Here is a 24,410-nt window from a genome sequence, read left to right as displayed (position 1 = left end):
TGTTTGTGAGATACTGTGTGCATAAAAGTGATTTACAGAGGTATTGATTTTTTCCCCTACATTTATCAGCTGTGGCAGACCTTATTCACAAGGGAATCCTCCTGATGGACCCTCAGAGAGAAGTGGCCCAGCCATTCAGAAACCAAACAGAGCAGGTAATACATATTTTGGATTCTGTTGCTCAAATTCAAGTAATTTTATTTTATATTTCCTCCTGACCAAAAAGGTGACTTGAATTCTTGGCTTTTTCTTTTCAAATTTGTAAATTTTAACATTTTTGATTTTTGAAATGTGTGTATGTGTGTTTTGTGTCTCTGTGTCTGTCTGTGTGTGTCTGTGTATGTGTATGTTTATACACATGAGTGTAGTACCCATGTAGGCCAGAATTGGGCATCAGATTCTTGTAGCTGGAGTTGAGTTATGGGTGATTGTGAGCCTCTTGGTATGGGTGCTAGAAACTGAACTTCCTTTACAATAGCAGCAAATGTTCTTAACCACTGAACCATCTTTCCAGCTAATTTAAATTAAATATAAAACTTAAAAATACCAATAAGGAAATAAAAATCATCCTCAACCCACTAACTAAATTTAACTCATAGAAATGTTTCAACATGGACTCTCCCATTCATTTCTGTACTTTTCACAAAATGTACATTATTTTAAAGTCAAATCCCCCTTTGTATAATGTATAGATAGCATTACATGTTACATGATATGTTATACATAAATGGTGACTCATCTTGATGCCTTGTCCATTACATGGCTGTCTGTCATAGCAATGTTCATGAGATCATAAGTCCAGATGCTATGACCATGATTGTACCACTGTTCATGATAATATGGTTTTCCTTGAGGCGATATCTTGAAGTTAAGAGCATAGGTGCTGTAACCTGGACCACCCATCCTTCTGTTCTCCACTCACGTGTCATCTAAGTTTTTGCACCTTAGTTTTTGCACTTGCAAAGTGGCAGAGTGACAATAGTCCCCACAGCATAAGATCACTGCAAAAATCAAGTAAACCATGTAGAGTGATAAGAGATGATTTAGAAGTTTTGAGCGTAGACTGTCCTTCCAGAGGTCTTTAGTTTGATTCCCAGCACCCACGTCTGGTGGCTCAACAGCCATGTGTAACTTCAGCTCCAAGGATATGATACTCTCTTGTGGCCTCTTTGGGCACCACACATTTTGAGCTCACAGAATCACGTATTCATTTATTTATCATTGGAATATGGGGTCACTATAAGTAGTTACTGCTTGTGATGTTACTGTGATAGTTATCTTGTTGACATAGCTCTATGGCTCACTTTGACTGTGCTGAGAGCACACAATGTTGAAAATGAAACATCTATGAAGTGTTAAATTTCAGGTCATGGCACCACCAGGAATCATTGTATGTCCCCATCAACATTTCTTGGTAGATACCCTCAAATAAAATTTGTTGACATGTTTTTTTTTTTTTTTTTATGAAAATCTTATGTACCAATATGCAAAGGGCCAGGAGAAGTCAAAGGAAAACTACCAGTGTGGTTACTGTGCAGCTTATTTAAGACTTAGGATGTTTTGCTAAGTCTTCCAGTGCTGACAAAATGAGAGGATCAGAACAGGCCACCTTCCTGGGCTCTCAAATGCCATGATCCTCCAAGGCAGAGGCCACCTTCCTGGACTCTCACAGTACTGTTCTCCACTGCAGCTTCTCCTTTTGTTCCATAGACAGGAGCTGCAACTATCAGTTATGTTTTTATTCTGTCCTTTGTTCCTAAATTTATCTGGCAAGCAATTACATTAAAAAGATGGAAGAAAAGAGGATCCGGCGATAATGTTACAAATGCCTCATTCTTCCTGACGACTGTGGAACATGTTCTTTAGACACTTGTGTTTTCTGGTTGAATTTTCAGCTAACAATTTCTGACTGGAAGGAGAGATAGTAAAGGAGAGAAAAGAAGGAGGAAGCCCAGACTCCCAAGGACATGGGCCATATGTATAAGATCTGTCCACTCTCAAGTATGAGCCATTGCTTCATGCTCTGCAGGCCACTCACTCCTGGGTGTGTCAACATCATCATTCCCATGACACAAGTCCTTAATTACTGTGTAGTCAACTGTTCTCTGGCTTAGTGCAGTGGAGGAATAGAGGAAACAGAAATTTAAATCCAATTAGGGGATGTAGCTCAGTGGTAGAGTCCTTGATATTGTCGTGTAAAGTTCTTGCTTTGGTCCCGGGATCAAAGACTACCAGAAAGAAAGAAAGAAAAAAAGAAGGAAAGAAAGAGAAAACAAGGAAAAAAGGAGAAGTGAAGGGAAGAAGGAAGGAAAATAAAGAAGAAAGGGAGGCAATGGAAGAAAGATAAAGGAGGAAAGATATAAACTTATAGAATTAATGCAAACAATTGATCTGAGTTACTATTGAGAGATCACTGACTGTCACATAAGTCACATATCTTAATTCCCATCTATTCAATAGGATTAGAAATGTATTTGGGGGACTGAAGCGATTGTACAAAAGATAGGAATATATATTACTCTCCCAGAAAACCTGAGTTATGTTCCCAGAACCCATGTTGGGTACTTTGCAGGCAGTTGCCTATAACTTCAGTTCCAAGGGATCTAACACCTTCATCCTGTTGTAATAGGAGCAGCGGGCTACGTTCCTGGCACCTGGCCGCCCACTCGGCTAGCTTTATATAAAATAATTACATGGAAACTGTATTCTTTTAAACACTGCCTGGCCCATTAGTTCCAGCTTCTTATTGGCTAGGTCTTACATTTTGATCTAACCCATTTCTAATATTCTGTGTAGCACCATGAGCTGACTTACCAGGAAAGATCTTAACCTGCGTCTGTCTGGAGTGAGAGAATCATGGCGACTGCCTAACTTGGCTTCTTTCTCCCAGCATTCTGTTCTGTTTACTCCGCCTATCTAAATTCTACCCTATCAGAGGCCAAGCAGTTTCTTTATTAATTAACCAATGAAAGCAACAGATAGAAAGATGACCCTCCTCTGTCATCATCTGGTCTCCATGGGCATATAAATCATGTGTACACAGACACACTGCATACACATAGTCAAAACTAAAATAAACCTTGAAACTATATTTTACCTCCCTTCTATTCTATGTTTTTATGTGTAGATCCATGAAAGCAGTCTCCCTAAATACTTCATTATATGCTGATGTGGTCCAGGAGGACTTACTTCCTTGTGTTCCCTTCCCCATCACAGGCCTTTTATAACAGGCTCTTTTCTTTCCATTGCAGATGATACTTCCCAAGTTACCTCTGACTATGAGACCAATAACAACAGTGACAGCAGTGACATTTTGCAAAATGAAGAGGAGGTCGAATGCCAGAGAGAGCCACCGAGGAAAGCATCGGCTTGTGGCACCTATACTTCCCAGACCATGATCTTTCTGGTAGCCCCACATCACTAAACTCATTCATTTCCATGAGAATTTGCTTCTGTTGCAGATACTGGCTTAGAGAGAGATTCTGTTATCATTAGATTTATATAGTTGCATCAGTTTGCGTCCATACACCTATAGTCTTCAGATGTATTCTTACAATCTTCCTCTCTCTGAGTATATTGATTTCTTCATGATTCTTTGATTTATAAGTGTATAAGTTACTGGCTAACTTCAGTTGGTAGAAGATGTGACTCTTAATCTCAGGGTCATGGATTCATGCCCTGCATTGTGTGCCATTTATAAATGGAGGTTTCTCTCCTACCTACCAGTTCCCAAATATCCACTCAGAGGCTTAATATTAATTACAAACTGATTGACCTATTAGTTCAGGCTTAATATTAACTAGCTCTTACAACTTAAATTAACCAATTCTATTAGTTTATATTTTACCATGAGGCTCATGGATTGCTATCTCACATCTTCTCCGGTGGCTGCTGGCATCTCCCCAACTCTGCCTTCTTTCTCCCATCTCTCTGCTTAGATTTCCCACCTGGCTCTATTCTGCCTGGGTATTGGCCAAAACGGCTTCTTTATTAATCAATGGTAATAACACATATTCACAGTATGTAGAAGGACATCCCACATCATCTGTGTATGTATGTCTGCATGTGGTATGTGGTGTGAGTGTGTGTGTGTGTGTATGTGTGTGTGTCTATAAGTGCACATGCAGGAAAGTATACATGGTAAGCCCAGACAACAACCTTAGATGTCTTTATTCAAGTTCTCTCTGCTTTATTTTGAGTCAGGTCTCTCATTGGTTTGGAGCTCAACAAGTGGGCTTGGATGGATGGCCAGTGAGCCCTAGGAACCACCTTTCTCTATGTCTCCAGTTTTGACATCACAAATGACCTCCATCAATCACACTGAGTTGTTTTTTTTTTAAAAAATAGATTTTATGAATAAAACTCATTTTCCATGCTTGTATAGCAAGCTTTTTACCGACAAAACTATTTCTCCAGTCCAACGTATTCATCTTTACATATGAATACAAAAAATGCAGTAGAAAACCTTGAACAAATACAAGAAAAATTAATAAACTAATAATATTAAATGATAATATAATATTTAATAGTTTATAAAGAGAAATTGATTGGTTGACTAATTTTTCTTAAGGAATCTTATGTTTTATCTTTGATGTCCCCTTGATTAGAAAGTGAACAAGTATTGTTTTTCTTGTTGTTTTAGATCAGGCTTGTACTGATTCTAAAAGTTCCTTTGATGGTGACTTATCTTGTATAAAAACACTCATTGGTGTACATTTGAGTGAGGTTAATCATGGCTATTAAGGACAGGGAGTTGTTGACTTGTCTATAATCATTAGCTGCTGCCCTTTGCATTTTCTTTAATCATGTTTTACTATTTGTACATTCAAACTAGTTTTTTAGTCAATTTTTTTCAATGTTTTATTCTCTTTACTTTATAAAATACTTGTGGTGGGAAAATGAGTGCCCTGATTTTGGACACTTAGCACACTGACTGCCCTTGCATTTACATAGAGCAAGTTGTTTAGTAGAGAGCAGATCTCAGTGATAAAATTGCATTACTGAAAGATATACCAGCTGTCATTCTCCAGGATTAATGCTGATCTGAACAGCTCAACTATAAATGCAATTAAACTGGAGGGGCAAAACCTTTGTCCACTGCATGCATTTCTGTCAAGGATCCAACATAAGTCAGGCTCGCATCTCAGACACGTTTACTAAAGTATAGAAAGAAGAAAGTTTAGAGATAGCATCAGAGTTTTCTGAGGTCCCCCAATCTTCATTAAAGTCTTGAAAATTGCTGGAAAAGTAGGAAAGCTAACATTGGAGAGAAATATCTGTTAGGCTGGGCTGTGTGTGAAAGAGGAACATGCAGGTAACAGGCTAAATAAATGTCAGTAGAACTGTGTTCAATACTGGCCTCTTTACTCTGGGCTCATGTTTCCTCCTCCTCCTCCTCCTCCTCTTCCTCCTCCTCCTCCTCCTTCTCCTCCTCCTCTTCCTTCTGTTTGTTTACTGATATTAAGATTCATGGTCATTTATTTTTGAGAGCCACAGTTATTTATTGTATTTACTAACATGATGATTGTTTTAATAGAAAAGCTATATGTGGTTCAAACATCTTTATCTCTATTACAGGACAAACCAATTCTTGCTCCTGAACCCCTAGTCATGGATAACCTGGACTCAATTATGGATCAGTTAAACACCTGGAATTTTCCAATTTTTGATTTAGTGGAAAATATAGGAAGAAAATGTGGCCGTATTCTGAGCCAGGTAAGAAATTTATTTGAGCGGATGACATAAAACACAGAACGTAACATTCAGTTTGTTGCTAATCTGTACATTCTCAAAACTTGTGGGCAGGCGTGCAGAAAGAATTGAAATTTTATCATAGAACACGTGGTAGGTTTTATGGCTATGTGCTGACCAAAAACAACTGGAATTCCAATTGAGTGTTGCAGCCTACAGTTAAGATGTTATGTATTTTTTAAACAAAGGAGACAGAGGCAGAAATAGATTAGCAAGATGGACAAGTGACCTACATTCATAGAATTGAGCCAAAGAGAAGCTGGCCTAGCCCCAGAAAGGAAACTTCTGTTTATGATGAATTGATCCCTATAATTATATCTTTCAACTATCATTTCGACTTCTGAGTATCACAGTGCTTAGGCTTCATCAAAAATAAGATACTATGTAGAAATATGTATCTCCCCCACTGGCATGTGAAACATCAGAATTTCATGTGTTTGAAACCATCTCTATCATTACCAGAAATACAGACTGGTGGCCGGGGTGCATGAAAAATGTGTTAGTCTTGTCTCTGAAGAGAGACTCTCTCAAGGCTTCCCCATTAAAGTACCAGTTGTTTGGTGGAAGTGGAAAGGAAACATATGAAAATTAGGTGCTTAAACATGTTTTTTTCAAAAATCGAAGCTACGTGTCTTCTTCTTGACTCTCTAGGCACCAGGTACACACATGGTGCACAGGTATAAATGTAGCCAAGCACTTATACACATAAAATTAAAGTAAATAACTAAAAATTATATTTATAATCCAAGGGGTGATACTATGGTATGTCAGTATATATTTAAAATATGCATATGCGTAAATATCACAGCACCCTTGAAAAGTGTTGACTACAGTGAATCCGAGGTCACCCTTGGCTCTGTGAATCTCTACCTAAAAAGTGATAAAGCAACACACACCCTAATGGTTTCAGTGGGATCAAGGGCCACTAATAACTTTTCTGCCAAATACTAGAAACCTGTGGAACACTGGTTCTTCTTTATCCCCAATACTGGCTGTCCTCAGCTGTTCTGCAAGAGCCTGAATATGGAATATCTCAGGGAAGGACAGTCCACAGGATTTGCCTGGAAATCTGGTGCTTACTATTAGTGTTAAATACACAGGCCCAGAGAATGCTTCTGGTCTCCAAGGAAAGACCTTTTCCCTAAAGGAATTATCAATTAAGAAATCTGTTTCAAACTAATGATGGATCAACTAGATGAAGAACCACGAAGCAGAAGTTAATTACCATCTGTATATGTCATTGTCCCTCTGCTAGACTTTATTCTGGCCTTGACCATGATACAGTGGCAGGCAGCCATGTTTGTTAGGAGTTGAGAGTTCCATTTATCTCTTCCTGAGTTCTTAGTGACAAACTGTCTGAAAAACTCACTGATGCTAGCAAGTTTAAGGCAGTCACTGTATTCCATTTGTGTTAGTATCAAAATTTGTTTCTCCTCCTAAGAGCGCTTGAATCCAATTGCAACATGTACACTGAGACTGAGGCTGTTTTGGAACAAGGCATATAATGTATCCTGCCACAAAATATAGCTGTGGTCCAGGAAGTACCTTTCATTCCTTTCTACTGGAGATCCTGTGCAGTCTATGTAAGGAGAATGAGAAAATTACCACACACTGTAGCCTTTGAAGCATGTTACAGGTTTCCTGTAGATTCCCTTTTATTTCTCTTTTCTCCTTGAGACAGTGTCACACTCTAGCACAGGCTGACCTACAAGAAACTCCCTATGTAGCTCCAGATAGCCCAAACTCCTGACAGTCTTCTTACCTTGGCCTCAGAGTTATGGGGTTTCAGATTCCAAACACCATACCTGCTTGCTTGTCTCTAATCTCCACAGTAATTTGGTATAGGATTTTGGTGGTGGTGGTAGAGGCAGTGGTTGGTTAACTGATTTACTCTTTTTGTTGTTGTTTTTTCTTTTTTTATTAGACAATGGCTTCCTTATTATATAACACAGGCTGGTGTCAAGCATGCTGTTTCACCAAAGATCAGATAGAACTCCTGATCCTCCTGTCTCTAATTCCTAAGGGCTGGAATTACAAGCCTATGTCACCACACCACTTTGATTTACAAGTTTTATTTGTTTGTTTGTTTTATTCTCAGTGTTACAGAAGACGCTAAGGCTTGGAAGAATATACTTTTTTTCCCGTCTCCAGAATCTTTTGTGAGATTAGCCTTTTTAGAAGTCCATGTTCTTTATAAATTCAGCTACATCCCAGCAACCCATAAAACACATTCACTCACAGCATCACCTAACCCTCCAAATAGAAAGTGTGACCACATGTCAAAGTGACCTTGATGACTTACCTTTTCAGAACAGTGACAATATATCAAATACTACTACTAATTCCTGGTGTCCCTTGATGGTCTCAGAGGTAGGTGTATGAGTGACCTTTTTTATTAGTGTTTTGCTAGGGGTTGAATCTGCTTTGCGAAGCTTGGACTCTACCCATGAACAACACTCTCAGCCATGTCCCATCTGTTTATAAATCATGGATACTAGTAGATTTTTTTGGAATATTTAGGGTATTTAACAGATTTAAAGGTCACCTACATATCTTTTGTATGTCCATGTACATGTCATCCAACAAGATATGCTTTTTGTATCTCTCTCTGTTAGTATTTACCTTACTCCATGGACCTTTCTGAGATTCTACCTTTGAGTTTAGGAGTCACAAAGTTCTGATTATGGAAAAGTTTCCCTGACTTCCACAACACTTTTAGTGAGATGTTAGGACAACTGAAATTAATTAGTACGGGCCAAAAACAAAACAAAAAAAAATCAATTAGCATGGGCTGACCAAGAATCACCTTTTGTCTGAGACTCCACAGGACCAAGTCTCACTTGAAACAGGTTTTTAAAGAGCTATATTTGTGGTGGCCACAGCTTCTACCTTGTTGAATTCTTTGCCTCTAAATGTTTTACATGTTTATTTTATTTTCAGCAAAAATGTCAATTTGCTTATCTTATTTATGCATATTAGTACTTTTCCTGCATGTATGTCTGTGCTCCACATGCGTGCCTGGTGCCTGTGGAGACCAAAAGAGAGCCTTAGGTCTCCTGGAATTGGAGTTTCAGATGGTTGTGAAATACCATGGACACTAGAAGTTGATCCTTGGTCCTCTGCAAGGACATCCAGTTCTTTTAACCACTGAGCCTTCTCTCTAGCCTTTAGATTTTTTAAATTATATTTACCTTTTTAGTGAACACAGTTTGCCCAGTTCATGATCCTTTCTTCATGAATTTGGAATGATGGTATGTGTGAGATACTAGGTGGTTAATTTTAATAGATCGATATCAATGTCCTCTTGTAAAATCTGATTCTAAAGTAGCCTACTGTAGTCTTAACCCTTAGTTCCTCTTTGAAAGGTTTTAAGCTTTATGGTAAGGCTCTAGGGATGGTGCCACATGTCTTTGATTTTAGGACTTGGGAGACAAAGGTAGGTCAATTTCTTTGAGTTTGAGGCCAACCTGACCTAATATTGAGTTCCAGGATAGCCAGGGCTACATTGTGAGACCCTATTTTATATATACATTTGAAACTCTAAGGCTTTGAAGCCCTAATCACTTTGATTTCCCAATTGTGTTTGTGGGGTTTGTAGCAGCTATGACTGTAAACTCTAAAATTGACATGCACAGTTTTTATTCTGGCTGTTCCATACTAACTGGGTGATCTTCTGCAAGTTGTTCAACTTCTCTGTTTTTAGCATCTCCTGATATCAGATATTGGGAATTCATAGTACCAATCTCAAAGGTACTCTGAGAACGATCTATAAATAATTAGTGTGTGCTGATCGATTAGGGTGCACGTCTCATTTGCTGCTATGTATATCTGCACCATTGCCATTGTTACTGGAACTATTGTTGATGCAACATGCACTGTCAACTCTCATAGAGCTTATATGTAAGAACTCAAATATTGGCTAAAACAATGATAATGAGAGTAATAGGAAGAACTCTTGTGTCTAGCATTGAACTTAAAGCCATAACAAGTCATATCCTTCCATGTGCTGGGATTGCAGTTGGCAGTTGCCTGGCTTAGCATGTATATATTAAAGTGTTCATTCATCATTCAATTTAAGATCCCAGTTCATGGTTCTTAGTTATACTGTGTTTTTTTCTTGGTTTCCTGGATGTCTGTGGGATTTATGTGCAATAATTATCTTAAATACAGATGGCATAGTCCCAGTGGTGAGGAAGTCAACAGACTTACTACACAGAAGTCTTCAGTGTGTTTAATATTCCCAATAGGAGTATCTCTATTGAGAGCACATCAGTGTGGTTGATGGTTGTACAATCTGACCTTTCACCATCTCAAGCATCATAAGTGATGTCTGACAAGGTCTTGTTTTCTCCTTTATCAGGTATCATACAGACTGTTTGAAGACATGGGCCTCTTTGAGGCCTTTAAAATCCCGGTTAGGGAATTTATGAATTACTTTCATGCTTTGGAGATCGGATACAGGGACATACCTTGTGAGTATATGTAAGCTAACCCAATGCTTACTCTTCAGACCTGCAGAGAGCGGTGGGAGGTCCAATTGTTAGCTAATCTATGTGACCTCATTGTATATCAGTGGCCTAACAGCAGCCTGTCTCCTGTTAGAAACCTGTCTCCTTCTCTGCACACTGTGTGTGACCCTGAAGCCTCACCCACCTCTTCTAGCCTCATTTCTTGATCTTGAAAATAGGGTCATGAGATCTGCTTCACATGAATGTCAGGACAAAATGGGCTGATACTTCTCAAAAGGTTAGAATATGTGCCTTGCATCTCTCATAGTTGCTTTAGGTAAGACTGAATATTAAATTTAATTTTACCCCCATTAAATAATCACCTGCTTTAATTGAATGAATTTAAACTCTTATCAAGTATCTAATTAGTTCAATAACTGAAACAAGAACATTGGATGCTTTCTCAAGATGAGATATATCTGGTAGGTGTTCAGAAGGTATAGAAGGAGGTGGTTGAGTTAATAGTGTAGAAAAGAAGAAACATACAAAAATAGTGATAGGGAAGTTGTAAAAAATAAACCCCAAGATGAGGGCACTGTCAAGAATTTCAGTTTTATTATTTATAAAAATTATAATAATGGAGACAGAATGCAAAATAGAGGCTAAACGTTCCTGTCAAATCCACATAACCACTGCACATAAACATGATTGCTATACATATATATATATATATATATACATATATACATATATAGCTGGAGAACATGTCCAAAGACTCAACTAAAGGAGCTCTAGAGGTACATAGCATCCATATGGCCTTGCAAATGAAGAGTTCTATTCAATCTAGTAATTTTAATATGTCTTAGGGATATGCTCTTTGTAGACTCTGGCAGTATGTGCAGTAAAATTGGATGTGTGTCCTTTCAAACATGATTTCCCTTTTAAGTTTGCTTTTATAGATTTTGAACTTCAAAAGCCCATAGATTTTGCAGTTATCAAGACTTAAACTGTAAGGCTGGGGTGTAGCCGCATTGGTAAAGTACTTCCCTGGCAAGTAGGAAGTCTGGTGGTACGTGTCTGTAATTTCAGCACTCAGAATGCTGAGGCAGAAGGATCAGAAATCCACAGTTATCCAGGACCACATAATGAGTTTAAAACAGTCTTGAACTATAGGGAGAGACACCCTGCCTTAAAAGCAAAAACAGAAAATAAATTGAAATTAAAATTTAAAAATGCTTATACATGGACACAAATAATTGGCAAGTATCTCTGAAAAGGTTGTACGTGCTCGCCTAGTGAGCATGCTGTCATTAAGAAACTCACATGAAGAGGCATAGGACATACTATGACAGGAAGAAAGGAAGAATACAGTCTGCCACTGAGATGGGCTGAGGAATACAAGATCAAGAAATCAAAATCAGTCAGTTGGCTTTGGGGAAGAGGTGCTTAATGATACTGGGTCCTTTGGGAAAGTCTGGCCACTGAAGCCTGTGGAAGTTGGAAGAGAGAGATGAAACGGGGGTTGTTGCAAGGGAATCTGGCAATATGCCTGGCTTCCTTTAATGTGACTTTCCCAGGGCTCAGCCTGGTCAAATGCCAGCAAGTGACATAAATGTTAGTGATTTCACAAGGATTAGGGAGTTACATAAATAAACATTTTTCAGAAAGGAAGCCACAGGGAAGCAAAAATACAGTAAGGCCCTAGACAGTATTTATAAATTACTGTTTTATTCATAAATGTATTTTAATTTTTGATCAGCAGGCTTTATTGAATTTATTTAGATGCCACATCGCATAGAGATAGTGTGATGCGTGGCCATGCTGCTTTGCGATAATCTAGAACACATTGCTGTTTGTAATGTTTCATGAAATGATGGGAAACACAGAGGCCTGGTATCCGAGTATAAAAAGAAACTTCCAGATTATAAAGCTTGTTATTTTGTGTTTTCATATTTTTAGATGAATAAATAATTTATTTTTGTAAGCTATTGAATTTTCAATCCATAGAATAATTTATATAGTAAGGATACTTATAGGGCAAACGGGTTGGCTCCATGGATAAGGATGGTTACTATCAGAGCTGAGAACCCGAGATTGATCCCTTGGATCCAATGGTACGAGGACAGAATTCGTTTCCAGAAGCTTTCCTCTAACCTCCAGGGTGTGCTTGTGTGTGTGTGTGTGTGTGTGTATACACACACAAAAAGAAATAAGTAAGCATTAAAATACATAAACTCACTTGCACTATCCGAGGTCTCTTGGCTCCTTGCAATTCCATCTCCTGGGAAAGCTGTAGCTTGATTAGCATTGATTCAAAATATGATGTCTCCTCTCCATTGAGTTTAGACACTTAGCCTAATGTGAGAAAGCTATGAAAGTCTTGCTTCTCATAGTTTTAATTACCAGTACAAACGTTCACAGGTCTCAATATTTTTGTATTAACACCCCTGAAGAATTACACGTCTGATGGCTTTCTGTAAACAGATCCACAATTAACATTAAAAAGCTGTGGACAGAAAGTGAAAATGGAATCAGATGAACCGTGACTTGCTACTTTATTCACACCTCAGAGATTAAGTCTTTAGTCAGAGTTTGCCTGTAACACCGTTCAGGGCAAAGGGGAGCATGAAACTCAACTGTCTTTCATATGAGTCTCAGTTCCTCTAGATGCAGCTCTAAAAACAAAGGCAATGAAGAAAGAAACTTCATGAGGCAGCAGTGATATAACAGTCTACATAGGCAACTTATTAGTAGAAGTGTGAAAAATATATGATTTCTTGGTGAAGATTGGTGTTGATGGACACCTGCTGATTCCTAATGGTAAAGGAGGATACGAGGTATTAGATATTGTCACTGGTCCCTTCGGCTGAGCATCTTTGCTGTAAATAAGGAAAAAGATGCATTCATCCAAGACGATTTTGATCCTCCAAACCATTCACCTGAGTACATTAGGTATTTCTTTCTACATCTCTATGTGGTTTTTCTTATACAGGAGCAAAGAAACATATGTAAGCATGACATGTTGAGTTTCCTGAATACATAGCCTTCTGGAAGAATCAGACACTGACTTTTCCACTTTGGATATCTCCATGCACAATAAATGCTGTGGATCTGATTTCTTATTACTGTGGAAATGATAGAATTGGTGGAAGTATTTTCCAGAAGTACCTATCCAGGGAAGTTTGGCATGCCTTTCTTGGATAGTTAAAGTGTGTCCACCGAAGTGTTTGTCCAGTAGATGGCACTCTTAATCCTTGGACCCAAGTTCACCAGCTGATGTGCGCTCATTCCTTTGCATCCTTACAGATCATAATAGAATCCATGCCACTGATGTTTTGCACGCTGTGTGGTATCTCACAACGCAGCCCATTCCTGGCCTCCCAAGCGTGATTAGTGATCACGGATCAGCAAGCGACTCGGGTGTGTATGAATTATGCCTGTGTTTCTTGTACGAGCCCGGAACTCTGATCATGTGCTTTGTTTTCAAAGGAAATCAGAACAATGGCTACAGCTTTGCAGTTTTTAAGAATGTCTGTCACTTTCACTTCTTCTCTTCAGATTCTGACAGTGGATTTACACACGGACACATGGGATATGTGTTTTCAAAAATGTATCATGTGTCAGATGACAAATATGGATGTCTGTCTGGGAATATCCCAGCCTTAGAGTTGATGGCCTTGTATGTCGCCGCAGCCATGCATGACTACGATCATCCAGGGAGGACAAATGCTTTCCTGGTTGCCACTAGTGCTCCTCAGGTAAAGGTTCAATTTTCATGAGGAGAAAATATTTTAGGGTACATTTCTTGGAGTACAATAAATTTTCCAGATATGGCTTGTAAGAGGCACTCAAGTCTGTATGGAACCAACCTATCCTTAGTCCTCGGAAAATTCTTAAAGGACTTGTTAATTTCCAAAAATGTCGTGGCTTGTGCGAAGATAGTTATAGCAGATGTTTAACCTTGTTACATAGGAAGATCATTTCTCAGATGCCTTCTTAGGAGGGAATCAAATGACTAACAGTGAATACCCTCAACAAAGCAAAGACAGCTTACAAACATGTCCCTTTCTGAAAAGACTGGAAAACCTTGCTTTTCTTGGTCCTTTAAAAACATAAGACTGGGGCTGGAGAGATGGCTCAGCGGTTAAGAGCATTGCCTGCTCTTCCAAAGGTCCTGAGTTCAATTCCCAGCAACCACATGGTGGCTCACAACCATCTGTAAAGAGGTCTGGCGTCCTCTTCTGGCCTTCAGGCATACACAGACAGAATATTGTATACATAATAAATAAATATTTAAAAAATAAATAAAAACATAAGACTGTTTAGACACCTTACTCTTTGAAAATATTTTCACGGCAACACTTATTCTTAGTGCTTGTATTTTCATTGGTAGGAATTTACTGTCCATTTATCTTATACATTGGGAAGAATTCATTTTGCCTGAACAAAGTTTTCTCAAATAAATTTTTTAAAAAATAATTACACACACATACATAATTTATATATAATATATAATTGATACATGTAATAATATATAATTATATATAATGATCTGCAGAAGAGGTTTTAAGGGGAGAAACTTATATGTCAGAAAATAGAATTACCCAAGAAAAGGCATTAACAGTCAAGATAATTTTTAATAGCCAGCATAAAGCTGAGGAATTGAAAGCCTTCCGTATCCTCAGACTTTCGTGTTTCCTCTTTAACTTAAGAAGTCAGACCCCCCTCTTCTCCTTCATTCCACCCTAGGCGGTGCTGTACAATGACCGTTCAGTTCTGGAAAACCATCATGCAGCTGCAGCGTGGAATCTCTTCATGTCCCGGCCAGAGTATAATTTCCTAGGTAACCTGGACCATGTGGAATTTAAGCATTTCCGGTTCCTAGTCATTGAAGCAATTTTGGCTACTGACCTGAAGAAACACTTTGACTTTGTAGCCAAATTTAATGCCAAGGTAAGTAGATCTCTGCCAGTGTTCATTTTATGACACATCAAAGGGTCTTATAATCAAAGTATTAAACGAAACTCAATCACTGTGAGCTTTCTGTGAGAAGGAAATGATTGAACTATTTATCCCCAAGCTGGCCTCTAGGCACGCTCTGAGTCTAGATGCTTGTGAAGTTGAGGTCTTGGCTGTGTATGTTAGACTTTGTTCTACAGAGAATAGCAAACATTAGCTGCCACTGTTGCTTTGTTTGATTTAACAAATAATCATGTCTACAGTATATGAGGTAAATTATCTGACAGCAGAAGGAAGGAAAGAAAACTTGAAGCAAAACTTCATGTATCGAACTTAAAAGTCCAAGTATTCATTCAAGAAAGCTTCTTATTTGTTCCTTGGAAGAAGCCTTAGTCAGTAAAGTTTTTGCTTTGTCATCACGAAGACCTAAGTTTGACCCTTAGAACCCACATTTGAAAAAATAAAACTAAAAAGCTGAGCATGGTAGTGGTCATGTATAAGGCATGTCAGTGCCTTAGCATTGGAGAAGCAAACACAGGAGGCTCCAGAGTCTTACTGGCCAGCATCTTAGCCTAGTCAGAGAGAGACACTGTCTATAAAGCTCCTGAGGAAACATACCTGAGGTTGGCCCATACCCCCTACACACCCACTTACACACACTCCTGCATGTACATTTATGCATACACATACAAAAGAAAACTTCTTACTATAGTTTTATGATTTAGTAGAAATTGATACTATGTGCTAGCTTCAAGCAGGATCTCTTGTAAGTTCAGTAATAGTTTCTTCTTCATTGATTAGTTTTGGTTGAACTGCACCAACTTTTTATCTTCAGTGCAAGCTGCTGACATTAGTTCCAGAATCTGAAGTCCTCGTGTTTGATGTTCTCGTTCCTACACGGAAAGAAGACAATAAAATTTTGTTGTCATTTTTCATGTACTACCTGAGCTGTCATAGAGACAGAAAATATTGGTTTTGTCCCTCAAACAGGTGAACGACGATGTTGGGATAGATTGGACCAATGAAAATGATCGTCTCCTGGTGTGTCAAATGTGTATAAAGTTGGCAGACATTAATGGGCCTGCTAAATGTAAAGAACTCCACCTGAAGTGGACGGAGGGCATCGCCAGTGAGTTTTATGAGCAGGTAATTCACAGAGCTGCTTCATCCACAAGCTGTGTGTCCTTATTGTGTACAAGTTCACCAAAGCTTCCCTCCAGCCGTGACAGCATGATCGTTCCATCTACATTTCTAATTGTGCCAAACATATACACTGGGCAGTTTCAGTGGGAATTTAAAAATGGCATATGAAAATGAACTAAACTCTTGAACACTGAGGTAAAATTATACGCAGGCATTTTGGAGAGACATGTCAATATGACAGAATAATCTACTGAGATGCTGTGATTCATTTGAAATGCTGAACTGCTACAAGGTTGCTTATTGTAGTAAAAGTAACATTAGATGTGCATAAGAAAACCTCAATTGACTGCTTTCCTAGCTAAGTAACAATGTATGAAAGAGATGCCTGTGTGTGTATGTGTGTGGAGTGTGTGTATGGTGTGTATGTATGTTGTGTGTATGGTGTATGGGGGTTGTGTGGGTGTGTATGTGTTGAAAGAAGGGTGCTTGTTGGTTCCTGGCTGCTCAGTCCCAAAATAATCATGCGGAAACTGTATTATTTGAAACACTCCTTGGCCCATTAGCTCTAGCTTTTTATTTTCTAACCCATTTCCATTAATCTGTGCATCACCACAATGTTGTGATGTACCAGCAAAATTTCAGCACATCTGTCTTCTCCTGCCTCTGCATCCTTTCTCCCAGCATTGGCCCAAGAGAGTTTCTTTATTAACCAATGGTATTCACAGCATACAAAGGGAAATCCCACATGTGTGTGTGATGTGTGTGTAGGGTGTGTGTGTGGTATGTATGTATGCACGTGTGTATGGGGATTCTCTGTGTATGTGGTATGTGTGTCATATGTGTGTGGTGTGTGTATGGTGTATGTTTGTGTGTGCTGTATGTATGTGATATGTGTGTATGGGACTGTGTGTGTATGTGGCGTGTGTGTCATGTGTGTGTTGTGTGTATGGTGTGTGTTTATGTGTGTGTGGTGTGTGCATGTGTGGTGTATGTGTCTGTGTGTGGTGTATATATATGGTATATATGGTGTGAAATGTGTGTGTGGTATCAATGTGTGTATGGTGTGTGTGTGTGGTATATGTGTCTGTGTGTGTGAAGTGTGTGTGTGTGGTGTGTGTCTGTATAGTATGTATGTGTATATATGGGGTGTGTATGGTGTGTGTACGTGGTGTGTGTGTGTGTGCATGTGTGGTGTGCGTATCTGTGAATGTGAAGTATATATGTGTGTGTGTGTATAGACACACAAACTCTATGTATGATACAAGAACAAAATATTTAGCAGCATGTAGTGAAAAGTCACTACATGCTGGCAAGCATAAGTGACCATCCCCACATAAACCTCCATTGATCTAATTACATTTGCAGTTCTGAACAACTTTCTTTAAAAAGTTTGGTAGTAAACGAGAGGAGAGAAAGGCAAGGATTCAGTGACATATTGGTATGTGAAAAAAATGAAGATGTTTGCCCTGGAGGGAAACATAGATGATAGAGTGACTGTGGTCCAGTGTTAGAAGTCACGTGTGCAACTTTAAAATCGGTTTCTCCACACATTGCTGTGGCTTTTGAGCTGGGAAGGCCTCTTAAGTACTTATCACAGACCTATCCAAAATGAATGTTAGGTTCTTCTTGAGTGCCCTAAAGACCACAAGGATGAGGTCGCATGGTGGCACAAGTTTGAAATCCCAACATTGGGATGTTGAGTCAGGACCTCCAGGGCTTGTAGTGTGAGGTCAGATCACAGAGGTGTGACAGTAACAAGTCTACCCATATTAGTATTAAAGGTGTCAATCAGGATGGGGCACTTAGTAATGAGTGGTGCTTAAATAGAGATTGGAATAATCTTTTAAGATTTATGTATTTCAGCATTCATATGTAAAATAAAATATGCTTTTAAAAATAGTGTATTGCCTTTTCTACTAATAGCATTATCAATCAATGGTAAAGTATTAAAATACAGAAAATATGAAAGAAAAGGAAAACCACATACCCTGGCTTATAATTTTATTAATTTTTAAAGTTTTCTAGGTAACCTCTTTTTTATGACCTGTTTGATTCTCATAAGTATTTAAGGCAGTTAAAGACAAAAATTGTAATATGTAAGAATATTAAAAATATTATTATAGAAGATACAAATTAAACAAAATCTGGCCTAATATAGGAACTTGAATAGGGCAAGAAAATGGTTTATGTTTTCATAGAAATCAAGTCAAAAATAATAATAGGGGGTGCGGCTCAATTGGTGGCATGTTTGCCTAGTGTGTTCAAACCCCAGCACCACTGAAGTAGTGGTGCATATCAGTAATCTCATTAAATGTTCTCTTGAAACTGAACCAAAAACTCAAGACTGCACAGTTAACAAATACCAGGAAGAAGGTCCTTCTGTGGCTATTTTAGCCTTCAGCACAGTGACTCAGAGCAGTGACATTAAGGGATTTTATGTGGCTATCTGGGTTGTTAGATATCAGGTGAATGTTGTCTTGTCTTATGTTTATAGTCCTCTGTCATTTACCTTTGTCATTGTGAATCCGTACTTCTAGGGTGATGAAGAAGCCAGCCTCGGTTTGCCCATAAGTCCCTTTATGGACCGCTCTGCCCCGCAGCTGGCCAACCTTCAAGAATCTTTTATCTCACACATTGTGGGTCCTCTATGCCACTCGTATGACTCTGCGGGTCTCATGCCAGGAAAATGGGTGGATGACAGTGATGATTCAGGAGACACTGATGACCCAGAAGAAGAGGAGGAAGAAGCTGAAACACCAAATGAGGAAGAAACCTGTGAAAATAATACAGCTCCCAGTAAGCCATAAAACCTATTTCTGATGAGAATTTCTAGGGGTAATTTCTGCTTTGGATTCAGAGGAATTGATGCTTCTCATAAATTACATACTTTAAATCCAGCTATCCTTTGCTGGGTTGGGTACTAAATAGCTGCCTGTGGCATCATAGAGACAGCAGAAGATGGAAAGTGTGACAATCAGATATCATACAAAGAGATGTTCTCTCACAAAGAGATAAAATAGAGTTGATAACTAGCTTCAGAATTTCTGAATGATTTAGAATTTTGGTTACCATATCAATTGCAAGCTTTTTTTCATGGTTGAGTTAGGGATGGGAAGAGATAAGAGGACTTCAGCCTTTGACTTAACAATTGCTCACTGTACATATCTTCTGTGCCTGGACATAGTCCTGGTACTAACAGTAAATCTATGGACCAAAAAAGTAAGTAAGTCCTTGTCCTCTTTGATGTCTGTTCTAGAAGAATTACAGATATTTGGCAACACAAACCAGTATGTTCATAATGTGCTAGGTACTGATGGATACAATAGATTAGTTTTGGGGGGTCAGGATCACTCTTTGTCTTACCTTTTGAGGGGATATAAAATATTGCAGAGAATTTTAAAATGATGTATCTAGGAAGAGAGAAAGATTTTAATATGTCTTAAAAGACCTGTAAAAAATGATGGAATGTTCCATGGGAATCTATGTGGAAATGGATCTTAAGAAAAGGAACAGGCCGTGGCTCCAAGGTCCTGCCCTGGGTGTTAGGAAGGGGAATTAGGGTGACTGAATCAGAGGACAAGGGGAGGAAGCATAGGAGAAACCATGGAAAGTCATATGGTACAGGCAGGAGATAGGGCTCTGTGGGTCACAGTGGGAGCTTGGCCTTTTACACTAAAATGAGAAGTCACAGGTGTCTATGAGCAGAACAGTTAGTGAACTCAACTCACATTTTAGCTAAGTTGTTTTGGGAATGTTTGGGGATTTGGGCCAAGATAAGAGCATCATTTCAACTGTTGACCTGATCTGAACGACAGCCAACTATGACTTTTTTAGGGTAGTATCAGTGGTGTGACCATGGGCACCCGTCTGTCACAAATACCCTGACAAGAAGCCACTTAAGGGAGGAATGTTTATTTGCTTCACAATTCCAGGTCACAGTCCATGACTGAGGAGTCATAGTGGCAGGCACTTGAAACAGGTGACATCATCCACAGTCAAGAGCAGATAGAAACCAATGGATCCCTGCTTGCTCTCTATGTTCATGCTCAGCTCACGTCCCTCACTCTTCTACAGTTCAGGGCTAGCCCAGGAAACAGGACCACCTACATTCAGAAGACATGTGACGTCTTCTCGCATCAGTTAATAGTCAAAACCATCCCTCATAGACATGCCCACAGGCCAACCTGCGCCACAGTTCTTTAGCCAAACTTTTATCTCAGGTAGTCCCGAGTTATAAGAAGTTAACAATGAATAGGTGTCAGTGCACCATCACATCTGTTAACTGGCTTTGGGTTCATGACACAGGCAACCAGTAATTAAACTGACCCAGGTGACTATAAAACCATGACTCTGTCACACCTTTAGATACACTCCTCTGTATCTTACAACAAAACACAGAGACTAATAACACAATTAGTAAAACCCAGAACCCCTGGAATGGCACTACACAAGTAAGTTCCTGTGATTGTGTGAACACAGCTTGTTTTCTATCCATTGAACTGATCGACAAAGCAAGGCTTTAGTATTTTAAAAGTCCTTGAATAAAACATTGCCACAAGAGATGCCCTTTTCATTTTCCCCTCTATTTTGGTAACTGTCAGGAAAATACAAGAGTTGGTTCAAGTCTGTCATGGAGTAAGGAGGTTCACTGCTTTGCTGGTTTGGTCCATTCTGATGTGTGTGTATGTGTGTGTGTGTGGCTGTGGATAAATATGATATAGTTGATACAGATGACATTGATATAGGTAAAGATAGCTATACCCTGATTTTCAGCAAACACTTGAAAGAATTAAGACTTACATGACAGAACCTTGGAACATTGTCTTGGGCCAGATTTGTGCATGTTCTGTCCTACCTATTAGTCTTTTTTTCCTATCGTGTGTGTATGTGAGTGTGTGTGTGTGTGTGTGTGTGTGTGTGTGTACAGGCATGTGTGTGGAAGTCAGAGGAAAACATTCAGTGTTATTCATCTTGCATTTTATTTAACACAGCATCTCTGTTTTTATAGCTGCCTAAACCAGGTAGCTCTCTCTACATCATATCTACCTACAGAGCATTGAGAATACAGATTCTCTGGTACAACATCAGCTATAAGTGGATGACAGGATCCAAACTCAAGTCCTCTCGTGCAGCAAGCACTTACCAACTGAGCCACCTCCACAGCCGTTTGCTTTAGAATTGAGTCGGGAAAAGTGAAAAATTGGTTTTTCTCTTAATATTTTATTGTTGATATATTTCTCTGATGCATATAAAAATAAATTATTGACTTTAGGATTCAAAGCTAGAACCTGAGACTTGAAATTCAAAGGTTAGTTATTCATCTTTTAGTTCTCTCTTCTGCTTTGTTTCCACTTCAAACCATCAGACAGCCTGATGATTTATTTGCTCATGGAGAGACAGGTCCCTCAGTGTCATGAAAGACCTATGTCGGCTGAGCCTCTGAAAATGCTTCATCCAGAAGAGTTTTAGGGATTGCCATTTAAGCTCATAAACATTATTAAGGCGCATACCCAGGCATGGGGAATTGAAGGAGTCATGCCAGGACCATTATTTATCAGGTTCAACTTGCCCATCTCAGCTTGAGTAGAGAATGATCTTTCCAAACTCTGGGCTAGTATGCTGGCCTCCAGAGTGATATGCTTTTCCCTTGGTCTTTCTGTTTCAGCCAAGTCTAGGGAAGCATCCATGAAAATTCTATGGGTTCAGTTACACATGACTTTTGGTGTTTAAGTTTCCCCCTTACACAGAAATTTAAAACATCTCTGCCACAGTTATCAGATACTGTAATTTTAGACATATGACCTTTTTACACACATATTTGTGCTTAGGAATGTATGTTTAAGTGTGTGGGGAATATGTGTGTACATGAAGGTGCAGGGGGTTAATTTCACGTTTTTTATTATTTGAGATAAGATTTCTATGTGAACTTGAAGTTACTTAGTTTGGCTAGGCCGGTAGCCAGTGAGTTCCAGGGATCCACCTGCCTCCACCTCCCCCAGTTTGTGTTTACAGTGGGAGTGCAGATGCATTCCAACATCCCAGCTTTTCACATGGATGCTGGAGATCAAGCCAGGGTCCTCACGCTTGTACAGCAAACACTTTATCCACTGGTCCATCTCTCCAGCTCCCTGAAATTATGGTTTTGAAGCATGTTTGCAATCCCCAAAATGAAAAACGTGGAGTGATGTTAGCAGATTTAAACACCAGCCATGGTTAGAGTTGTGACATGTAGTTAGACACCACCTCATTTGAATAAAGAAGAAATTAAGACTGGCAGGCAACCATAAGCAGTGTAACAAGGTGTTAGAGCCGCAGAAGGCAATCAACCTACTTAGTTTTTAACTCCATTGCTCTTGAGTTCTTTGTAATTTTAGTTTCAGAATTCATAGTGGCTGCGATGTTTGTTTTGATTTAGCCTGATCTTAGATTTCAAGGGGGAAAATATTAAATAGCCACTGGTGAGTTCTGCAGTTTGTAAAACTTGGAGGTCTCCCAGGAAACAGAATAAAATGCTGCAGTGTGATGTTCTGAGCAGAGGGGGCTTTTTAACCCACCTAATAATTAAATCTGAAAGGTTCCTGGGGCGAGCTAAGAGGTTTCTAATGAAGTACTAAGCTGTGCTTAGAATCCAAGCAATGAAAGGCTCTTTGTTCTCTTTTCAAAAGGTTCCAGTGCTGAATAATTTGGCTCCCAGCACAGGCAGGCTTCAGACCACCTGCAGATTCTAATCTACGCAAATTTATTTGGTACAAACTTTCTCCTACGTCACTTGGTTCAGCATAATTCCAGAGAGGTTTATTGCTAATGTTTAACAGCCACTTAAGGGAGCAGCTGCTCTCCTGGGGCCTGTCCCAAAAGGAAAAAAAGGGGGGAAATGGAGTTTTGGTTATCTTCTTCCCTGCCAATATGCACACTGTGAGCAGTAGAGAGTTTTCTCCCACTGTTATTCAAACCTGTCCTGTGATATAAAGTATTTGGGTAAGAAGTATACTCAGGAACTGGAGAGATGTCTCAGTGGTTAGAACCACTTGCTGTACTTGCAAAGGACCTGGATTTATTTCCCCAACACCCACATGGCAAGTCACAACTATTTGTAACTCCACTTTCCAGAAATTCATTGTCTTCATTTGCTTTTACAGGTTCTGTCTGCATGGGGAGCACATACACTGGCACAGGCTCACATACATTCATATAAATAAAAATAAATCATTTCCAAAAGCAAATTCATGCTTCACCACCACCACCACCACAGCAGAATTAGAGCAGCCAGTCTTGAAAAGAAAATAATTTACTTTTAAAAACACATGCTCTTATATTGCATGGCAAAGGTGTTAGCGTTTATGTGGCAGAGTGTGTTGGTGGATCCGAGTCAAGAATGTTGGAGAGTTCACACCACACAACAGATACCATGGAAGAGATTAATTGGGGGTCGGGCATGAAAGGTCATCTCATAGTGAGGAAGAGAGAATAGAGACAGACAGATAGACAATGAGAGACCAAGAGAGTGGTCTAGTGCCAAGGACTTTTTAAAAGGTACAGTGGTTGGTGATAGCATGGCTGCTGCTGGCCCTGAGCCCCTGAGGACAGACTGGGGGAGTACCTGGCTCCTAACATTCTTCTCTTTTATTTATTATAAAAGGTGAAAAAATAGGAAGGGGTGAGGGCGAGACAGGTGAAAAAATAGTCACCGGTGATGGAGAGGCAGGAATGGTGTACCGTGATCTTTTGACTGCTTCCTATGCCTGGGGTTTGATATCTTTGGGGACCCAAAGAAGATGGGATGGTGGCTTAGTCCTGGAAAAGCAGGCTGTTTCACTTGCTTTTCAGACTGTGCAGAGCCATCTCAGGGCTAGGAAAGTACAGGCAGCTTCTGTGACACTGGACCACCTGGGGCTAGCCGCTTTGAAGCTGTCTAGGATGCAGATTTTGAGGAAACATCTGGACCGGGAAGAATGCTGGAACAAATATATATATTAGGGGCAGAAGATAAAGTTAAGAAGTTCAGGGGGAAATGCTTTTATTAGATGTACATTTTAGGTACTTGGGGGAGGGGAGTCCTAAGACCAGAGAAAGGGAGAGATATAGGTGGAATAGGCATTTGGGGAAACA

At 39.3% G+C, this 24,410-nt stretch overlaps 1 protein-coding gene across 1 annotated transcript in view; it reads left to right on the top strand.

The window, feature by feature from the left end:
• The window catches only part of Pde3a (phosphodiesterase 3A), a 286,893-nt gene that overhangs the window by 252,191 nt on the left and 10,292 nt on the right, over nucleotides 1–24,410 (top strand). The window contains exons 7-15 of the mRNA XM_057783982.1: nucleotides 70–155; nucleotides 3,252–3,406; nucleotides 5,578–5,715; nucleotides 10,112–10,223; nucleotides 13,506–13,619; nucleotides 13,758–13,957; nucleotides 14,949–15,152; nucleotides 16,149–16,304; nucleotides 18,839–19,097. Coding sequence (XP_057639965.1) covers nucleotides 70–155; nucleotides 3,252–3,406; nucleotides 5,578–5,715; nucleotides 10,112–10,223; nucleotides 13,506–13,619; nucleotides 13,758–13,957; nucleotides 14,949–15,152; nucleotides 16,149–16,304; nucleotides 18,839–19,097 — 1,424 coding nt within the window. The remainder of the gene's footprint in view (nucleotides 1–69; nucleotides 156–3,251; nucleotides 3,407–5,577; nucleotides 5,716–10,111; nucleotides 10,224–13,505; nucleotides 13,620–13,757; nucleotides 13,958–14,948; nucleotides 15,153–16,148; nucleotides 16,305–18,838; nucleotides 19,098–24,410) is intronic.

Source organism: Chionomys nivalis, chromosome 1 (assembly GCF_950005125.1).
Source record: "Chionomys nivalis chromosome 1, mChiNiv1.1, whole genome shotgun sequence".
Taxonomy (NCBI): Eukaryota; Metazoa; Chordata; class Mammalia; order Rodentia; family Cricetidae; genus Chionomys; species Chionomys nivalis.
This window is presented reverse-complemented; position numbering and strand designations above follow the sequence as displayed.